Below are 19,656 nucleotides of genomic sequence, written 5' to 3'. Positions count from 1 at the left end.
AGGGTGAAGAGCCTATTTAAATTAAATATCTTTGTGTTGAGTTTGTGTCATACTTTTAGAACCCACCCCCACATGGCAACTTTATAGGATGTCTAACTTTTTAAAACATCCTATATATATATATATATATATATATATATATATATATATATAAATATATATATATATATAAGAAAAATTGAGGAACCCACTATCTAAGAATCTTGAGTTCTTGACATAGCAACTTTCAAAAGAACTCTAGGACCATTTAACAAAATCAGTTTTACATTATATCAGCTTATACACATGTGCATGTAAGATAAAACCTATAAGTTTGACCTTTGTCTTTCAGGCCCAAGCACCAAGTGTGTTGACACAAGAAAGGTCCAGGACTGTAGGCGCTATGTCCTCAGACACATGTGTGGTATTCACATTTTTGCCAACATGTGCTGTAAGTCATGTAGGGATGCTGGCAAGTTGTGATTTGTGTAAGCTTACTGTTGTATTTTGTTTTCTTAAAACTTGATTTTTTTGGTGGTAATATTTTAACATTGGTCATGACTGAGACTTAGTACTCAATAGATTCAGTTTATAATGATATTCTTTAACTGGGATATGTTAAAGTGATATTTTGTAGTAGGTGTAAGTTAGTGATATTCTGTTATGTCAATGTAAATTTGGATGAATGTAAGATTGAATCTGATAGAATTTTTAAAATGTAAGCTTCTCATGAACCGTGCAATGAGATGAGGCTAGAATCATCCTAGGCTAATTCCTCTCATAGAATAATATAGTATACTTCTATGCACATAATATATTCTTGTTTATACATTTGCTCTGTAAGAATGGTGTCTATTACAGAAGAATGATATAAGGTGTATTTACTATTTTACTTATAATAATCAATTTTGTGAAGCTGAAGCCACCGTTTGACATTATTGTGTGTTTTCTTTATCAGTCTGATGAAGACTGTATACATTTTGAAACATTTGTTTGAAGAGTTTGTTCTGTCTGTAAATAAACTAGTTATAATATAATTATTAGCTAAGTTGTTGTTTAATCTTTTTTTGTACTGAAGATACTTTTTATTTAAGTTTTATTGTTAATTATGCTTACCCTATTCATATTAAAGAAAGCAAATTAAAAAAGAACATTAGCTATGGTTCATTGTTTGCCCATGTTTTCCAACCTTTCTTGATAATGCACCAAAATGTTTTGGTCCAAAGATCATTTCTGGTATTAACAATTTTGCATTTTCTTGTAGTGGTATTTGGGCATCAAAATTTTGAACATGTTTAGTCTACATTTTGTATGTAAATATTTGAACAGCTGTTATATACAAAAATCTGGGAAAGTTTGAGTCAGTTACTGGAGGATTACTGGTTAAAAAACTTTACTAGACCTAAATTAAGATTCCTAATTAGAGGATTAACTTTAGTAGAAATGATAAACCTAATTAGAGGATTAACCATACTACAAGATCTACTCTTTAACATTGAACCCAATTGACATTATATTTACTGAGAGATTACTTTAAAAGCTGATCCTTCTATGCAATGTTGAATAATTTTGTGTTTTCATTGTGTGTGACTGATGTAAGATAAACGTTCCACTGTTTATTCAAACTATTGACTAGATTTAAAAAAAAAAGTTTAGGCCTACGTTGTTATATTAATTGAGGCTATCATGTCTTAACACAAGTTTAAAATGAACTATATTTTTAAAAATGTAATCAACATTGCTTGCTCAAAATATTTAAACTGCGTGATTTAGAAAGTATAGGGGAGAATTTTTTGTTTTTATTAAAATAAATATGATGGATGATAATTTTAAATTTAAAACTTTTTGTGAGAAATACATTAAACATCTAAAAAGTAAAATAGATATTAAAATGTAATGAATGATATTTTTTTCAGTCAAATGTAGCTTTTCAATTGTTCTTCCTGTAAGACAACACTGCATTATTTATGAACATGTTTTGTTTATTTTTAAATTACTTGAACACCAACTCAATTTAAACAGATATAAACACTCTCCTGCTAAACTGAATTGGTTTGGTTTTAGTTATGTAACAATACAATTTTTTGATTTATCAAAAAGATTTATGATGCTGGTATCTTAAGATTAAATATTCTACCAAAATTGGTGTCTAGAGAGGGCATCTGCCCACATGGCATTGTCACCATATTTCTTTGTATACAACTTTTTTTCCTCAAGCCATTTGTAATCATTTTCTAACTCAGTTATCAATGCGTTTCTCAGTGAATGAATATTCACCATTTGCCTTTATACGTAACTATATAGTAGGATTTATCAAATCTATAAAAATATATATATCTGACAATTTTATTACTTGTTTGTGTGTTTTTTTTAAAATAGATTCTTATATAAAAAGTTCACGCGTCAGTTCTACCCAACTTGTAGTTGAACAGTGAAATAAGGTTGTAGGAATAGGGTTAAGCAATGATGTTACTGTGAATGTTTTGGTGTTGTGTTGAGACCTCAGGCATAAATCAGTTATAAATCTGAGTCCAACCAGCTCTAATGGGTACCTGAATTATTAGGGAAATCAAGGCGGCTGGACATAGTGCTGACCACACTATCCCCCCTATATGATGCAGTTATTGAAACAGGTGAACTCTGCATCATCTGCCTCATGTGTCTTGGGCACAAGATGAAAAAGATAAATGTAATGAGATTTGGGGCTTGTTGTTATAGAAAGAAATGTGATGTTTTGTTGGTAGGGGAGGGAGGGTTATCAGGTGCTGAGTGTCAGAAAAATGGACGCCAGACCTAACTGTCCACAAGTGGAACTGGAAGAAAGAAATGTACCCTGGACTGAGGTAGACACTGTATAGATCCTAGGAAAGATAAAACAAGCGAAGGAAATTTTTTTTTAACCGATGCTGTGTGAAGTTTAAACAACACGAAAACTTTAAAAGTTTGGACAAAGACAAAACGAAATGGATGTACAAAATCAGGGTCTCTAATCAAAGGTAGGGAAGGTAGGATCAGGGCAAATTATTACATTACTTCCCTTGAGTACCTAAATGAGCCTATGACATGGGAGGTAACCTGGTATAAAATTGCTGAAATAAACGCAGATAATTAAGAGTTGCATTCTATAACTCATTATGATTCACTAATAGGAAGTAATTAATTAACATAATAGATTTTTATGAAAATGTGTCCGATTCTTACGTGTTATCAAAATGATATTTAATTTACAACTGAAGTTACAAATAAAAAACATTAACTCGCTTGCAAATAACTTCATTAATAAAAAAAACTCACTTTTTTTTTTAATTTAATTATTAGCTCAAATTCGACCGGTCTATTCTAAATAGCGTGCACTCTGATTGCATGCATTCTTAAAAGTCGTCGCTAAAGCGACACTGGAAAATTTACTAAATATCAGCCTATGCCAGGGGTCGGCAACCACTTGAGACAAAAGAGCCAAAACTTACAATTTACAACATTACCCGGTTCTTAAAGAGCCACTAACATTTTTATGTCAATAGTATATTTGTTTAGTAAATATATAATCCTAAACAAATATCATACTATATATATATATATATATATATATATATATATATATATATATATATATATATATATATATATATATATATATATATATAAAATAATTAAAATATTAAAATAAACAGCTTTGAATATATGAGATACTCTCATTTGAATTTGTGTTGAGAGGGTCTACTATGAACGTCAGAGTACTTGCATTTGTTTTGAATAGTTCAAATCTCTCAGTGAAAACATCCTTCAGTTTGTTTATATTAATGCTTAAGTGATTGAATAGGTACTGGTTTCTGAACGATATTTTTAGTAATTTACCGCTAATCATGTATTCAAATTTTTTTTTTTTTTCGAAACAAACCACCTTTTCAAGCAGGACATAGGCTAGATTTTCCTTTCAGTTTTGCACTTAACTGGTTTAGTTTCTTTGTGAAGTTGAATATTTCAATTTGGAATGGACAATGTAATAGGAAGTAGGCCTACACTGAGATAGGGAGTAACTAAATATTCTAATATAATAGTGAATGTTTATTGTTTATAACAATTGTTATGTCGTTTATTACAGAGTGTTGCAGACTAATATTTTTATGAGTTTTGAAAATAAAATAAAATTATTAATAATTGTGCATGGAGCTGGAGAGCCGCATCTTGCCATCAAAGGAGCCGCATGCTGCTCGCGAGCCGCAGGTTGCCGACCCCTGGCCTATGCATGTTTTACCCAGACCAAAGACAATATGAATCTAGTCTTTTTCACACCAAATGAAATGTGTAGACAAAAAAAAAACTACACCAAATCTAGGCCTATTCAGATCTTTTATTTTTCAAATTTCGAGAATCCACACAGAAGCATCAGCAACACCTTGCAGTTGTGTCTCCATTTTGTTTATTTTCTCCTCTTCCTTCATCTCAGGATGAAAATAGAAGTCCTCGATGATTTTGTGCAAAAATAAAAAAAGACGTTAATTCAAAAGGAAACAAAGAATTTTGGTGAAATGGCAATACATTCACGGCGGCTAGGCTTAGTTGTTGATGCATCTTTTGGGCATTAGTTGAGCTAATGCCCACGAAGGCAACGCCTGCCAACGATGCTCATCTACCCAATATTGGACTAACCACTTCCACCTACCAGCCCCAGACGAAATTCAGTTCCAATATCACAAGCACATGAAGTAGCAATGTAAACAGAAAGTGATATTTCAACGCCAACAGTAGACAAAGGTACAGAATATAGTCCAAGTAAAGACAGAACAGTTTAAACCCAACAGGATTTGAACCTACCAATTCACGCGACACCAAATCGCCTCGCCCTCCCTGCATCAAGTCAGACGTACAAACTCTTCTGCCAATCAGTAAAAAAAGTTCCCTTTTCAAACATGACGGTCTATGGGGCAAGTGAAGTAGAGTTCACTTGCTTCTGTGACCTCGGCATATGAAGAGATAGTGTGGTCAGCACTATGCCCAGCCGCCTTTACTTTCCCTAACGTGAGTTAGATACCCATCAGAGTTGGGTGGACTCAGGGTCGGTCTACTGACTTGGACCCGGATTCGAACTCGATACGTACGGGTTAGCTGTTAACGGTAAAATTGTATATTTGTACCGTGATAGTAGTAAAATCTGTAAATTCAACCGGTAGGAGGGTCTGTGCCGCTTCTCTACCGGGAATATAGTACAACAGTTACTGATATTAAAATAATAACGCTAATAACCTAGAAGGTTATTAATAAATTTATTACAAACTTTGTTTTGCGTATGTGATGTCTTAATTATAAACTTTCATTACACATATAGAGTTTACATAACTTAATAACTTGAGACTTCCAACGCGTACACATGCGTTCGCCTTGTCTGTTAAAATAGCAGTTGTGAGTTGAATGATTGGTCCCCGACCTAGAACGCTGTAAATAGAAGGCATGGCCTACTAAATATTGCTAACAAAAACAACATAACTAGAGTTACATGTGTAGGATAGAACAATGTTGTGGGATATAGTAATGAGAGGTACTCATTCAATACAACTCAAGTTGAGGGAAAATTACAACAATATAGATAATAGTAAAATTACATCAAATGCAGACAATAAAACATATGACACTTAAGGTCGATATTATAGATTTCTAGTTTTTTAAAATAATCAAATACCTTCTGCTAAGAAGCGATAACTCCTAATTTCTTGGACGCTTATACCCAGGGTGAGGGTTAGCGTGCAGGTGCGCTGAGCAAGGGCAGTGGTCGGGGTAGAAAGACCGAGTTAATCGGTTACCGGCCCTAATATCGCACCAGCGACGGGCCTGTCCCATAAGCCTTTTCGGCTTGGGATGAGTCACAATGTAGATCTAGCGACTGAACAGTCTAACGGGGGGGGGGGGGGGGGGGGGGAGAAGAGGGAGGAAGAGGCGGAGCACAGGGTGGCGGTAGAATCACATTACCGTCACATTAGCAGTTCAGCTCTCTACCGCTAGACCACTCCGCCCCATATCAGCCAATCTTCCAATCAGCTCTACAAAAAATAGAGCTTTCATGGTAGACCAATGGTAGCAAACGAAGGTATACCATCCTCAACAGCAACTCACAATATCAGCACGGCACACATAGAAATCCCCAGAGTCAACACCAGCACGGCAAGTACAACGGCGACCACACGTCTTCAACAGCAAGACAACAGCAAGAGACAACAGCAAGAGACAACAGCAAGAGACAACAGCAAGAGACAACAGCAAGAGACAACAGCAAGAGACAACAGCAAGAGACAACAGCAAGACACAACAGCAAGACACAACAGCAAGACACTACAGCAAGACACTACAGCAAGACACAACAGCAAGACACAACAGCAAGACACAACAGCAAGAGACAACAGCAAGACACAACAGCAAGAGACAACAGCAAGACACAACAGCAAGACACAACAGCAAGACACAACAGCAAGACAAAAGCAAGAGACAACAGCAAGAGACAACAGCAAGAGACAACAGCAAGAGACAACAGCAAGACACAACAGCAAGACACTACAGCAAGACACTACAGCAAGACACAAAAGCAAGAGACAACAGCAAGACAAAAGCAAGACACAAAAGCAAGAGACAACAGCAAGACAAAAGCAAGACACAACAGCAAGACAACAGCAAGAGACAACAGCAAGAGACAACAGCAAGACACAACAGCAAGACACAACAGCAAGACACAAAAGCAAGAGACAACAGCAAGACAAAAGCAAGACACAAAAGCAAGAGACAACAGCAAGACACCAACAGCAAGACACAACAGCAAGACACAACAGCAAGACACAACAGCAAGACACAACAGCAAGACAACAACAGCAAGAGACAACAGCAAGACACAACAGCAAGACACAACAGCAAGACACTACAGCAAGACACAACAGCAAGACAAAAGCAAGACAACAACAGCAAGTAAACAGCAAGACAACAACAGCAAGACAACAACAACAAGACAAAAGCAAGACACAAAAGCAAGACACAAAAGCAAGACACAAAAGCAAGAGACAACAGCAAGACACAACAGCAAGACACAACGGCAAGACACAACAGCAAGACACAACAGCAAGACACAACAGCAAGACACAACAGCAAGACACAACAGCAAGACACAACAGCAAGACACAACAGCAAGACACAACAGCAAGACACAACAGCAAGACACCAACAGCAAGACACAACAGCAAGACAAAACAGCAAGACACTACAGCAAGACACCAACAGCAAGATACCAACAGCAAGACAACAGCAGCAAGACACAACAGCAAGACACAACAGCAAGAGACAACAGCAAGACACAACAGCAAGACAACAGCAAGACAACAACAGCAAGAAAACAGAAAGACAACAACAGCAAGAGACAACAGCAAGACACAACAGCAAGAGACAACAGCAAGAGACAACAGCAAGACACTACAGCAAGACACTACAGCAAGACACCAACAACAAGAGACAACAGCAAGACACAACAGCAAGACAACAGCAAGACAACAACAGCAAGAAAACAGCAAGACAACAACAGCAAGAAAACAGCAAGACAACAACAGCAAGACAACAACAACAAGACACACCAGCAAAACAAAAGCAAGACACAAAAGCAAGACACAAAAGCAAGAGACAACAGCAAGACACAAAAGCAAGAGACAACAGCAAGAGACAACAGCAAGAGACAACAGCAAGAGACAACAGCAAGAGACAACAGCAAGAGACAACAGCAAGAGACAACAGCAAGAGACAATAGCAAGAGACAACAGCAAGAGAGACAGCAAGAGACAACAGCAAGAGACAACAGCAAGAGACAACAGCAAGAGACAACAGCAAGACACAACAGCAAGACACTACAGCAAGACACTACAGCAAGACACTACAGCAAGACACTACAGCAAGACACAACAGCAAGACACAACAGCAGGACACCAACAGCAAGACACAACAGCAGGACACCAACAGCAAGACACTACAGCAAGACACTACAGCAAGACACTACAGCAAGACACTACAGCAAGACACTACAGCAAGACACTACAGCAAGACACTACAGCAAGACACAACAGCAGGACACCAACAGCAAGACACCAACAGCAAGACACCAACAGCAAGACACCAACAGCAAGACACTACAGCAAGACACTACAGCAAGACACAACAGCAGGACACCAACAGCAAGACACCAACAGCAAGACACCAACAGCAAGACACAACAGCAAGACAACAGCAAGACACAACAGCAAGACACAACAGCAATACACAACAGCAAGACACTACAGCAAGACACCAACAGCAAGACACCAACAGCAAGACACCAACAGCAAGACAACAGCAAGACAACAGCAAGACACAACAGCAAGACACAACAGCAAGAGACAACAGCAAGACACAACAGCAAAACAACAGCAAGACACAACAGCAAGACACTACAGCAAGACACAACAGCAAGACACAACAGCAAGACACAACAGCAAGACAACAGCAAGACACAACAGCAAGACACAACAGCAAGACACAACAGCAAGACACAATATGCGTGTGTGTGTGTGTCGGCCTTTAATTTAAATATATGCCACATATTTTTTATTCGTACATGTATGCTAATGAGCTTTAATCACTGCAGACGTAATAGTAACAATGTTTATCTATAGTCTGTTGATAGGAACTGGCAAAAAGGCATTTTTCCTCTGAATATTTTGCAATTTTTTTGCTTTGGTGTCATCCCCGAAATGGTGTCACCCTGTGCGGTCCGCACCCCCCCCCCCCCCACCGCCCCGCCCTCACTACGCCTCGGATGCTGAGTAAGTTATTTGGGAGTTGATTTGTTATTTTCTGAGTTCGACTTAGTTATGAGGTGTGGGGAAAACAGTGGGGTATCGAAAAGTCACACTGTGGTTTAACGTGTATAAGAGAATAAAAAAATTTGCTCCCTTAGGTTATCACAGTTTAAAAACCTATTGATAATGAATTTATAATTATATACATACAAAAAATATGCTGTGTAGACCTTTTTTACACAATTTATTTTTAACAAACTTAAATAAATATAGACATAATCGATGTGAGGGGTGGGGGCATGAGGATGGGGACGTGATGGGACCGTGGGAGCAGGGACAGGGGATATGGGGGTATAGGGGTGGTGTCATGGGGTCAGAGGAGGTGGGGTGGCGATGCGTGCAGGAAGTGAAAGGCGAGCCAGGCGTCTAAATCTGTGCCATGTGATATACATGTTCAGGTGTTACTATTTATAGCGTGTGTGTTTGTGTGCTGTAATTGTTATACATCAAATCTAATATCTGTCCTGTGAACTGTGTGTTGTCATATTCCGCTCTGTTTCAACTTGTCCAAATAGTTTGTCTGTAAATAGCTACCGTCTTTCCTTTTTCCTCTAATGCCTTGCTTTTTGATTGGTGAATTTATTTAGTTATAGCTAAGTCAACGTTAAAAAAATATATTTTCTACCAATTATTTTGGTCCTTGGCGTCTTTTTCATAGTCTACTAAGGTAGGACATTCGAAACGGATGTGTTTCTGTTTCCAGTGTATTTTGCCTACACAGTGGACAAGAGAGTTTCCGATTTAATGCTATTGTTGTTGTATTATATACGAGTCGATATATTATTTCCCTAGCTTGGCGTGATGGTTTAAGGTGAAGGTTCCTGAAGGTGTCTGTCTGTTAGAGCGTACTTCGTGCACCGTTTTATTCTGTTGTATAGGGGGTTACGTTTTTGGACTAGTTTTTTTTTTAATAGATGCTTTTTGATTTGTCATGTGTTTCTATTTTTTTAAAAAATTACAATTTCATTTTTAAACTTGAAAAAGCAAATGTGTAATTAAATGGGGATTCAACGTTCTGTTAAAAATGTAAATTTAAAAAAATTTCGGGTGGGGTGCATTGAGCGGTATGAGTCTCTAGCTAGTATGATATGTAATAAACTTGGGAGTGAAGAAAATTTGGTGAGTTTGAGTAAGCTTAACTGTCAGTAAAATAATTTCTTGAATATCTAATTTAAATATTAAAGTAATTTATATGGCTAATGTTTTTCATTTATATCTACTATTTCAATGTAAATAATCATATGAAAAAAATGTAAAGATATGTCATATTTTCACAATAAATTAGTAAAATGGTAATTTATTAATTCTATTAGATAACGATGAAGTTATATATTCATTTCTTAATTGTTCATGTTTATTTTAGCAATTAATCCTAGGTTACCTCCCATATTTTAGGACCACTTTACTACTCATGATCACTGCTGGTAGAGATAACTTGTTTCACTATTGTTTTTCTTTCTTTAAATATTTCGAGATTAGAATAAAAGCTACCGATTCCTTACCATTCAAACTACCCCGTAACTGATATCTATGATATCAACAATTAAAGGAATTACTTCGATTTTTTAAAAACTTCAACTTGAATTAACGGCGAATCATTTTTATTATAATGTAAACCCACTATTAAAGCGTCCAAAACATAATTTCTATTATTTTCTTAGGTTGTGTATTTTTTGTATTGTCTGAGACAATTATTTAAAAGAGAAATTTAGTTTTCAAAAAATAATTTTGAGTCTAATTACTGCATCTTAAGAGAAAATGATGGTTTATTTGAAGTCTAGTCTAATAATTACAAAGAAAATATTTAACGATATTGACAATCGACTATAGCCAGTTATTACAAACATCCGTTAAATATAGATGGAGAAGAAACCACGCAACGCCCCCTTTTTAAACTATGGCTATCATCATTTGAAACAAAATTTAATTATCCATCTTCGATGTTTGCGGATGAATATATTCCGTATTGAAAGAAAGTAGTGCCCGCTTGCTGATAGAGGTAGTGTAAGTATTGTTTCTGTCTAGGTAGATGGATTGTTTTGGAATACAAATCTTAAGGCTATTTTTTACAATCTTTTTTTTTTAGTTGTTTTAAATTTATAATTTAGAACAATCTTCTGAATAGCAAACACCTGATTAAAAAGGCTAACTGGAATTGTAACTATCTTTTGATAGTGAGAGTGATTGGCTAATCGCTGAATAAGAGCCGCTTGTTGTTAATTCGCAATCAGAATTTGAATTTTATCGTGCGTTTTGTTATCAGTGGTTCTTAAGTAGTGTTTCTTTCAAACTTGTTTTTATTCGGGATGTGGGATGGGGGGGGGGGGGAATCGGGCATTTAATACTTGCGGCGGGGATGGAGGGCTGGAGAAGGGGCGGGCAGGTAAAAATGTATATTTTTTTTTATTTTCCTGTTTAAATTCTATTTCGGTTGGGGTTGGGGGTGGAGTGCAACCCCCCCCCCCTTCACCCCAATCAAAGAAACTTTCTATTGTCATTTTTTTTTATATAATTAAGGATTTTAATTTTCGTATTCCTTTTAAATTTCAACGTAATTCTTCTTCTTCTTCTTCGTTCTTAATTTTTTAGTGTTGGGAGAGATCGAGCCTTATCTGCCAGAGGGTTTGAACTCGAGCCTTTTTTCGAATTTATCAACCATGAGATTTGCCGACTCGACCATGCCGACCCCCTCAACGTAATTGATTTTATTGCTTTGAATGTATGGTCTTTTTTTTCAAAACGTCTTCCCCCGCCCTCCCCACTCCCTCCCCCCCCCGACCTTTTTTTGCATCAGTTTGCTTTGTCAGCTAATTTGCCTCTGTATTATTATTTTCACCATCGGCTTGTGATGAGTGATATAGACTTACAATATTCATCTTTCTTGCTGACAAAATTTTTTATTCACATTCGTTAACATAACTAATTCATACAAAAAGTTTAATTCAAAATTTGAATTGAATGGTTAGTTAATTGACGGGAAAAGGCAAGGTGGGGGGGGGGGGGTGTGGTGTATCTCAAAAGCTTGACCTGAGATACAAGTCATTGCATTAAAAAAATTATATATTACATTTTATTATATTTAAAACAAACCTTGTTGATTTAATCTTCAATTCTAACAATCAGGACTAAAATGCTAAGTTTCTCAAGCCTAGTTTCTTGAGGGCATCTCTTCGGGGGAGTGGGGGGGGGGGGCGCAGAGCCCTTCCCCCCACCCCCTCCCGAAGAAAGTCTACAGCCCCCCCGAACGAAATTGACATATTCAGAAAATATATACTTTTAACGGTGTCCGTCCCGTGTCCCGCCCCCCCCCCCCCGGAGAATAATGTCTGGAAGAAAAAACACTGTCTATAGCAGAGGCGTTGCGAGGCGGTAGCGGGGGTGCGGACCGCGCCGGTTGACACCATTAAGCTGGTGACACCAGGTAAAAAAACTGCCAGTTCAATTAATGGTTAATTAAAAAATCATTTGAGTATATATTAGGCATATATATACAGCCCATATATTTTTGTTACGGTCAAAGCCCGAAGTCGGCCAAAGCGCGCATTGGCCGGCCAATGCGCGCTCTGGCCAATATTGCCTCTCGTTGACCCCAAAGTCCGAAACTTAACTTGATTTCAGCCTTTGGCCGGCCAATACGCGGACTGGCCATGGTGGACCGGCCAAAGTCCTAATTAGAAGCCACGGCAGCATATGTGTTAGCTGAGAATGTCGTTGCATGTATGAAAACCTCTATTTCTTGTTCAATGTTCTCAAGATCTTACTCAGTAACTAAATTATCGAGAGCCTCTCTTGGTAGATTTGAAGTGCTAGGTGCCACTTTTGTTTTGCATCCAAACAAGGCTTCGTATGGCGATTGTTGGTATACTTTATAAAAAGAACGGTTTTTCATAAATTGAATGTATTTGAGACTCTGGGCCCAATAAGCTGATTGATTTGTCTGCATCCATGTCATGCATCACGTTCTACTGAATCTTGGCTTTGGCTATGCCTTGGATTTCCGTGAACTAATTTAAGTTCAGGCCACATGTTGTATAGTTCAGAAATAACTTGATTCACAAATTCTCTTCCATTAGGATTAGGATTTGAATTATTTATTTTGGCAGCCATCTGGTATGTCTGGCGGCCCTTTTGGTCCATATCGCATTGCATGTAGAATGCTATACAAACAGTCAAACAATACGATACTCTCAATAAAACATCACCCAGAATAATGAAAACGCGATCACAACTTAGTCTAGAGAGAACATCCCGGCCAGTGCGCGCATTAGCCGGCCAATGTATGAAACGCGTTGTCAATTTTAATTTTTTCGGACTTTGGCCATTCCGTTCCCGGCCAATGCAGGACATAAGTTGTCAAGTTAAAGGTCTTCGGACTTTGGCCAGTACGTCCAGGCCAGCGCGCGTATTGGCCAGCCAATGTACAAAATGCTCTCTCAGTGCTAAGCTCTTCGGGCCAAGAGAGCCGGCCAATGCGCAGATTGGCTGGCCAATGCGGGCTTTACGCAATTGCCAGTATGGAAATTGCGCTAAAAATGGAAGCAATACTTTTGAAAAGATAGAAATAAAAAACTAGAAACAAAACCAGGCGAAACAAAACATACAAAACACCCAATCGGACTACAATCCAAGCTTAATGGAAACATCTTAGCAGTTCCCATTATTAATGGTAGTTTTTAATTTATTTAAAAAATTTAAAATAGTAATAATAATTTATTTTGTAGTGATACGGTTTCAAAGACATGAACATCAATTGTATTTATAATAATTAAATGGAGAAAGTAGAGTGGCATATGAGCTAGACTGAAATAGGGTATGTAACGCTATTTCTTTTGACTGCTTAGTTTAATTAATTTGGTCCACATCTTAACTTTTCTTTCTTTAAATGTAAAAAAAAATTTGGGCTTAAATGGGCAGTTTGTAACACTTTAACAAATTATTTTTTTTGTTATAAGAACTAATATGAAATATTGCTTACACTTTCATTTTGTAACTACGCGTGCAATATAAATTCGTGTTCGGCAAAACGCAAAAACAAGACACATTTTCATTATAAACTTTAAATATGCCAGTTTTGTAAATCCCAATTAATAATATAATAAAAATATGATTTTTAATTTCCTTTTTAAATTTTAGCAAATCAAATTTTAGGTTACTTCCCATAATACACTTTTTCATAAAATGGGAGAGAATATAAGCCAGTCTCGTCAACAAGATTTATAGATCTAATGCTAAACAAAAAACTACAATTTCGACCAACCTCAACAAACGTTTCTGAGTAGTTTAAACTCAAAAAGCTTCTGCTAAGCTTAAACCTTACCTTATTTATTTTTCACCACTAACATGGTATGCAACCAATAACAAAACTGTGCTTGCACTGTCTTACTTAGAGCTGGTGTACATTTCTTTCTTCGCTCATTACGGACCTAGCGCCCCCCCCCCCCCCCGGCGGGGCAGGTGAAGAAGAGTTTACCTATTTCTGTGACCTCGGCATATGACAGGAAAGCGTGGTCAGCCCTATGGGGTCGTCCATAAATGACGTCACACTCGTAGGGGGGGGGGGGGGTCCGTAATTTTGTGACGGTGTGTGATGAGGGGGAGGGGGGGGGGGGGTTCAGATGGTGCGACGTCACACTTTTGCATTATAAAAAAGCAATGTTAGAAAACGAAATTTAGACGTTATTTTGCGTTTTAGAATACTGTTTTAATAAATTGTAATAGGAATTGATTAAAATACTCTATTTTGACAGAGTTCAGACAAGATTTTAGAAAAATATCGATATTTAAAAAAAAAATCAACTGCAATTTTGAGGGGTGTTGTAGGCTGAGGTGTGACGTCATTTTAGGGGGGGGGGGTGGCTTTTTGTGACGACGTGTGACGGAGGGGGGGGGGGGAGGTAAAAATCGTCAAAAAAGCTTGACGTCATTTATGGATGACCCCTATGCAAAGCCGCCTTTACTTTCCCTAACGTGAGTCAGTTACCCATCAGAGCTGGTTAGGCTCTGGGGCGTGCTACGACTCTAGTCTGGGACCCGAACCCCATGCTACTTTACAGTAAGATTTAAAGGTCAGTAGTGAATTTTCATTAACGGGGGCCAGGGAAACCACGTGATAACTCAGAAAATGATAAGAACATTACATGGCCAGAGGAATCCAGTCCGACTAAAACCAAAACTAAACTCAGTTTAGCAGGCAGTTAGGGTTCAATAAATTTAAAAATTAACATAACGTGTATATAATTATTGCAGCATTTAAAAAAAAAATGAAGAACGTTTTAATTTAATCACTCAAAGCTACATTTCAATGACTTAATTAAAATATATTATCATGAATTAAAAATTATATCTACTTACTACTTAGATGTTTAACACATTTTAAAAAAAAGTAAGTCTTAATTTAAAATGAAAATGTTGAGTGACCCCGGCTACTCCACACCCTACTGGTTTTTTTTTTTTTATTGTTTACAAAAATCGTGTATTACCACGACCATAATATCTTATACGGTGTATACTTGATGTTAAAAGAATACAGAGAAAAAAAATCAAAACAAATGTAATACATACCAGAATTTGAAGTATTCCAATCCAAGGGAAATAACCGGAATTTATTTGGTTGCTGGCTCCGTGGTCCGGCACTTTACAAGGTTACGTTGTGCTTTTATGAGCTGTTTCCCCCACAGCCTCCTTAGCCTTTTTCTTTCAGTCGGGGACGAAGTGCACCGTAGATTTACACCCGAAGCAGAAAACTTTGGATAGCTGTTACTTCCGCGCTAAAGTGTCTTCCAGCTTCTCATAACAGCTGCCGTCATCAGTGTCTCATAACAGGTCCGTAAAGGACAGGTACTCCATTGGTATCTTCTTCTTCTTCGTTCTTAATTATTAGTGTTGAAGGGGATCGAGATTTATCTGCCCGTGGGTTTGAACTCGAGACTTTGTTCGAATTTATCAACCATGAGCTTTTTGCCGACTCGACCACGCCTCCAACACAATTAAGCGTTACGTGTCAACTGGTTATGCGCCATTGAGGCCATTGACTCCGATTTCAGCCTGCTTTTCTTTTTGGATTTGCTTCCATAGCCTTTGTCCAACCAAGAACAAACTTGTCCCCAGCTAACGAGCCTCATCTGCCTGAGGGTTCGAACTCGAGACTTTAGCAACCATGAGCTTTACCGACTCGACCACGCCGAACCACTGGTATGATTAGACAGAACTGCAAGAACATGGCGTCTGCGCACAAGGTATCGCAATACTCAGATCACCAGCTTTCCCCCCTGCGTCCCCGGCTTTATTTGCTTGCTCAGGCTGGCTAAGATGCGCGGTAGTGGGTTGGAAACACTTTCTCAGAATGTCTTTGACAAGGCTTTCCCCGTGCGGGAAACTCCCCCCTCCCCGTCTCTAGTGGATGGAAGACGAGTAATCAGCTTTAGTCTGTTACGCGTGAGAGCACACCACCGTCACGGGTCGCTGCACATCAGCTTGTAGTTCAGCTTCGCCCTAAACTCCGATAGCTCCTGTGTAAGTTCGTCATGGGGTCACTGTCCATGTTGCGAACCTCTCAGGGATCAAACCCCACGTAGGGCGTCCAATGTAACACGCCTCAGTGGGGGTTGGGTGTGATGGTCACCCACTGAGGTTTAGTGCTTTTTAGGAGCTGACACAGAGACACACCAACACATATCGTGAATATATCCGTGAACTTGTATTGCGATGACCACAAATGTAAATGGCGTTTATGACGTGATGTATAGCCCTAAAATAAGAAAACAATAGGTTACACACTTGCCAATGTTATACTAAAATATTACAACCTATGACAAATTCTTGAATAGACTAATCAGTGGCGTAGCCAGGATCGTCTCAAAGGGGGACAAACTTTCGATTTCCACACCACCCCCCCCCCCCTCAGACTTTTGATTTGCACCCCCCTCAAACTTTCGATTTGCACTCCCCCCTGATACTTTATATATATACCGAGGGGTCTATGGGGGGGGGGGGGGTTATGACCCCCCCTAACCCCCCAGCCTACGCCACTGTGTGTAATCAATACAGATCAGACCCACAATGACAATTTGACAAGACAGTATAAAAATAGATCTATACGACTAGATCTAATATCAAAAGGCACATGTAATTATAATCTTTCTAGTTTAAGCCAATATAAAAATAGATTTACAAGACGTTCTATATCAAAAGATGTATCTAATCAAAATCTTTCTAGTCTGCAAAATACGGTACTAGTAAATAGGCAAATTATAGTCATGGCAGTTTAAGTCTTCAGCTAATTAAGACTTGCATCATAATGACATTCAAAAACAGCATTACGATCAGCATTAATGACATACAATATTATACTGCAGTCATTGTCTTACGGTAATAAAAAAAATACTGCACATAGATTCTAAATGTATACATTTTGCTAACTATAGCTATTACCAACTCACTACACAATTAGTCGCAATATACGTACGGTAAATGATTGATTGCCGTTATCTTCATTAGTCCAATTATCTTTCATTGATTAACGACCATCAGCACATTGAATCTTAATCCCCACAAATAACCCTTTGAGTTGTACTGCCGTTGTGTAGCGTCAGAAATTACCCGCATTCGCGGAGGTCACATGACATAGAAAAACATGGGGAAACTAGTGAACATCGCTCACAAGCACACAACATCCTAATATATAAAACGCCATGTGCGCTCTTCTCTCTCTCTCTCTCTCTCTCTCTGTCCGCAAAATATTTTCGCCGGACATCACGTCAGAAACGGCAGCGATATATGGAGAACTTTATACGGACTTTTGTTGAAAATAACATGTTAGATGTTTTAAATGTATAACCACAATTTTATTAAAAGAAGAAAAATAAAAATTAAAGGCGTATTCGAATGTAGAGAAACAGTATTATTTATGCAACCGGAAAAGCATTAATAGATGTGAAAAAGAACGCATAAAACTGTGACGTCACTATTGCTTATACATTAACTAATGACGTCATCTACCGTGTTTGATTTAGATCTACGTACACTATGAAATGTATACAATACAATTTTTCCGGCCTAAACTCATAAAATTTATTTTATTTATTTGGATTCTAGATCTAGATATTCTAGATTCATCTATTCAAATAATACATTTCTATACTAAAGTATTTCAGGCCTTAATTACTTTATTGAAATCTTTGTTTATCTATGCAATTTGCTAATCTCTAAAATATATAAAGCAAAGTTGTCGGGTGCCCGACAGGGTACTTTCCGGCGCCGCAGGCGCTTCAAATTTGGCAGGATCTTGCCTTGGGGCGACAGAACACGGGGGCCGGTTGGCCGAAAAGTCTACGATGATGGGGTCAAAACTGACCTCGACTGACCGGCGCCTTATATGAGCTATAAATCGAAAAAAAAATGTCCACGGAGGAGCCTCTTCATAACTCCTGAGGTCGTAGACCGACCCTCGGGCGAATTAATTAAGCATTCAAATTCTCAATGTTTTCGAAAGCCTAAGCAAAGCTGGGCAGCATGCCTAGTAACATTATACAGGGCCAGAAACCTAATAAGATTAGAGTGCTTTCCCTTGGATGGTAACCCTTTTTATAGAATGTTACACAAAAATCAGTTTTTAGATTTTTTGTTTTCTCGAATACAGCGTATAGAGGTAGCAGTGGCGTAGCGAGGTCGGGTGTCACCCGGTGCCGCACTTAATGGAGTCACCCCCCAGAGGCGTAGCGGCCCTTCCGGGGACAAACTTTCAAACTTTCGATTTGCACCCGCCCTCAAACTTTCGATGTGCACCTCCCCCCCTCAAGCTTTTCTCTATATATTTTGCTATTTTTTGCCTTGGTGTCACCCCCCTAAATGGTGTCACCCGGTGCGGTCCGCCCCCCCCCCCCCCGCTACGCCTCTGAGAGGTAGTATTGTAATCGTGCACGAAAATTACATGAAATTTTGATTTTTCGCCGTTTTACACCTCCCTACATTATCGTATACAAAATATAAAGGATGTATTGTAATCGTGCAAAAAATCTTAATCGAGATTTTGACAAACGTTGACGTCTTACGACCTTAGGATCGGGACAACTTAGTTTCGTGAAACTGTCCTTGTGTCGATAACCTGAGTACCGTATCCGTTAATTAATTTCCCACCCCCGGAAATTTAAGTGCACCTCTTTCCGAAAGTTGTCAGTACCCCTTCCGGAGAAAAAGTCTGAAAGAAACACTGCTTGACGGTTGGTTGTTACAGACTTTTCACCACCTCTCACTCCATCAAATTCTGTGAGTTCGCATAGACTGCATCAACCCCTTAAGTAACCTGTTGGAATGATCTGTGTATTATCTCATTAACCTCTTTTTAAACCAGTTAAAATTATCTGTGCATTATCTACATCATCTTCTTTTTTAACCAGTTAAAATTATCTGTGTATTATCTAAATCAATTTTTTTTTAACCACTTGAAATTATCTGTGTATTATCTATATCAACTTTTTTAAAAAACCAGTTGAAATTATCTGTGTATTATCTACATCAACTTTAAAAAAAACAACCAGTTGAAATTATCTGTGTATTATCTACATCAACTTATTTTTAACCAGTTGAAATTATCTGTGTATTATCTACATCAACTTATTTTTAACCAGTTGAAATTATCTGTGTATTATCTACATCAACTTATTTTTAACCAGTTGAAATTATCTGTGTATTATCTACATCAGCTTCTTTTTTAACCAGTTGAAATTATCTGCGTATTGTCTACATTAACCTTTTGAAGTAACCAATTGAAATTTCCTGTGTAATATATTCATCTTGTGTTTCTAGGTAAATAGAAAGAGAA

At 37.9% G+C, this 19,656-nt stretch overlaps 2 protein-coding genes across 2 annotated transcripts in view; both read left to right on the top strand.

Moving 5' to 3' along the window:
• Nucleotides 1-2,328, top strand: part of LOC131941177 (papilin) — a 77,744-nt gene extending 75,416 nt beyond the window's left edge. Inside the window, exon 26 of the mRNA XM_059300193.1 lies at nucleotides 332-2,328. Coding sequence (XP_059156176.1) covers nucleotides 332-462 — 131 coding nt within the window. The 3' untranslated portion in view covers nucleotides 463-2,328. The remainder of the gene's footprint in view (nucleotides 1-331) is intronic.
• Nucleotides 2,329-6,045: 3,717 nt separating this feature from the next.
• LOC131941176 (uncharacterized protein DDB_G0283697-like) lies at nucleotides 6,046-15,630 on the top strand. Its single transcript, XM_059300192.1, has 3 exons — nucleotides 6,046-6,061; nucleotides 6,169-8,538; nucleotides 15,515-15,630. The coding sequence occupies exons 1-3, from the start codon at nucleotides 6,046-6,048 to the stop codon at nucleotides 15,628-15,630; spliced, it is 2,502 nt and encodes an 833-aa protein (XP_059156175.1).
• Nucleotides 15,631-19,656: the final 4,026 nt, after the last annotated feature.

Source organism: Physella acuta, unplaced genomic scaffold, assembly GCF_028476545.2.
Source record: "Physella acuta isolate Inbredline_101_S28 unplaced genomic scaffold, ASM2847654v3 ptg000352l, whole genome shotgun sequence".
Taxonomy (NCBI): domain Eukaryota; kingdom Metazoa; phylum Mollusca; class Gastropoda; family Physidae; genus Physella; species Physella acuta.
The sequence above is the reverse complement of the archived record's forward strand: the minus strand, read 5'-3'. Positions and strand labels throughout refer to the sequence as shown.